General features: G+C 33.6%; 1 protein-coding gene across 1 annotated transcript in view; it reads right to left on the reverse strand.

Moving 5' to 3' along the window:
- The window catches only part of LOC109843546 (thioredoxin-like protein Clot), a 7,031-nt gene continuing 6,018 nt past the window's right edge, over window positions 1,080-2,092 (reverse strand). Inside the window, exon 2 of the mRNA XM_020412481.1 lies at window positions 1,080-1,623. Coding sequence (XP_020268070.1) covers window positions 1,370-1,623 — 254 coding nt within the window. The 3' untranslated portion in view covers window positions 1,080-1,369. The remainder of the gene's footprint in view (window positions 1,624-2,092) is intronic.

The following is a 2,092-nucleotide window of genomic DNA, read 5'->3' on the forward strand; positions in this document are numbered from 1 at the left end:
CTCTTGATGTATGGAAGAAGAAAAAAATCCCTTCAAAGTGTCCTTTGCAAAAAAAAAAAAAAAAAAAAAAAAAAAAAAATTCCAAAAAAAAAAAAAAAAAAAAAAAAAAAATCACATACAGGCTAGATAGGAGATTATGATAAGTGCTCATTATACATTTTAAAGTTTGTACCTGACTGCACTATGTTATCACGTTAGTGATCGCATCGTTACAGCATTAGTGATTGTAAATAACAGTTGCAGATGCATCTGTAGTTATGGTTTTTTTTTTTTTTTACGAAACGACTTGGATAGATTTGGATGAGCAGAAGTATCAAAAGCAAGAAGTTAATCAAATAAACAACTTCTAAAATTATGAAGTAGAAAATAGCAAAAGTAACCCTTTATTTTTTTTGTTTCACAAATTTTTGGAAGAAAAGGGGATAATATTTCTTTCTCTTTGTTCATTTTTTTGTTTGGATAGTCATTATAAATATTATTAGGAAGAGAGAAAGGTAATCTTTACGGATTTTATTTAGAAATGGAGAATATCCACACAGATTTTGATCCTATGTTAGCTCATGTTTTAGCTCATTCTGAGCCTTAAAGAGGGGAAAAATATAAGTAGAGATGTCATATAGGTAACACATCAGTATTTAAGAAAAAGTAATAGTAATTTTCTACAGAAATAAATAGATTTTTTGCTCAGAAGTAATAGGAGCGGCTTCTAATTACTTTATTTTAGCTACTTCATACCTACTTCGATGCAAACAAACAAGTCCTAAAGAATTAGGTTGCAAGCCTTTTTTTTTCTTAAAGGTTGTTCGTTTTTGTTTGCAACTACACTTACATACACTACAAGTAAATATATCTGCTCCCAAATCTTTGCACGCTAATTATAATCAAGGGTTAATTGCAAACTAGACACTGTAGTATTGTTGTTTTGAACTTTTACTTTCCCTCCAATTTTATTTTCGTGCAGATAGACCCTCTGAGTGCAGTTTTCAAGGTGGCTATTTGTCAAAAACCCATTCTCTTTCTCTGAGAGTAAAAGAGTATAAAAAAAATTCAGTCCAAAGATCTATCTGCAAAAATAAATTAAACTGGAGGGTCATAAGTTCAGAACAACAATACTACAGGGTATCAATCAACAATTAACCCTTAAAAACAATTCAGCTCCCCTGCGTGTTCTATCCATTTAGACAATTTAAGTCCAAAACTGAGACATTAAAAATGGAAGACGTGACACACAAAAGCCAAAAAGTTCATAACGTTTTTAACAGCAGTAAGTCGATGCATTATCTTCCACTCACAAGGTAGCAGCTGTGACATTTATTCTACACAATTGGTGCTCTTAAATAGTACTAGTAGTTGATTGGAAACTCAGCCATTAATCAGAAGCAAGAAGTGCATCAATCTTGTTCCCAATATGGGCTTCATGATCTTCTAGCCGTCCTGCAGCATCATCGTTCTCCCATCGAATGAGTGTTGGAACTCCAGTGAGCTTGAACCTTGGATCGATCCTCCATGGGTGGCTTGGGGTTCTCCATGTGGGTCTATCTCCCACATAAGCTCTAAGAAGTGCCACATTCTTGGTTGAAGCAGACAACTTTTCATTTATAACTGGCTCGGCTCTCACACAATCTGCAAAACTTGTAAAAATTAGCATATAGAAATGGAAAAGTAACTCATGAGAAGAAACCCAGAAGTTAATCTAATCCCAACTTCCTTGTTTATCAAAAAATAAGGAAGGTCCTAACACTTTGTTTGGTACACGAGAATGAAGTCAAGTGAGAATGGAATGGAGGTAGAGATGAAATAGAATAGATGTGGGAATGGAATGATCATTCAAATTCTCACGTTTGGATGCAACTGAGAATGGAGTGGGAACGACAATCTCTTTTATTTGTATGTGTAATTAATAAGCAATCAAGATATTATTGCAAATTTATATTCACAGTTAAGTAGGAATGTCCATTCCCTACCATCTCATTGGGAGAATGAATGAGAAGTAGAAACGGTCATTCTAGCTTCTAAAAATGTGTTATGTTTGGTATAACTTAGTAGCCTTGTTCTTTTTGGAAGCAATCATTCCATAAAGGTATGTAGTAAC

The sequence above is a fragment of the Asparagus officinalis genome, chromosome 5 (assembly GCF_001876935.1).
Source record: "Asparagus officinalis chromosome 5, Aspof.V1, whole genome shotgun sequence".
Taxonomy (NCBI): domain Eukaryota; kingdom Viridiplantae; phylum Streptophyta; class Magnoliopsida; order Asparagales; family Asparagaceae; genus Asparagus; species Asparagus officinalis.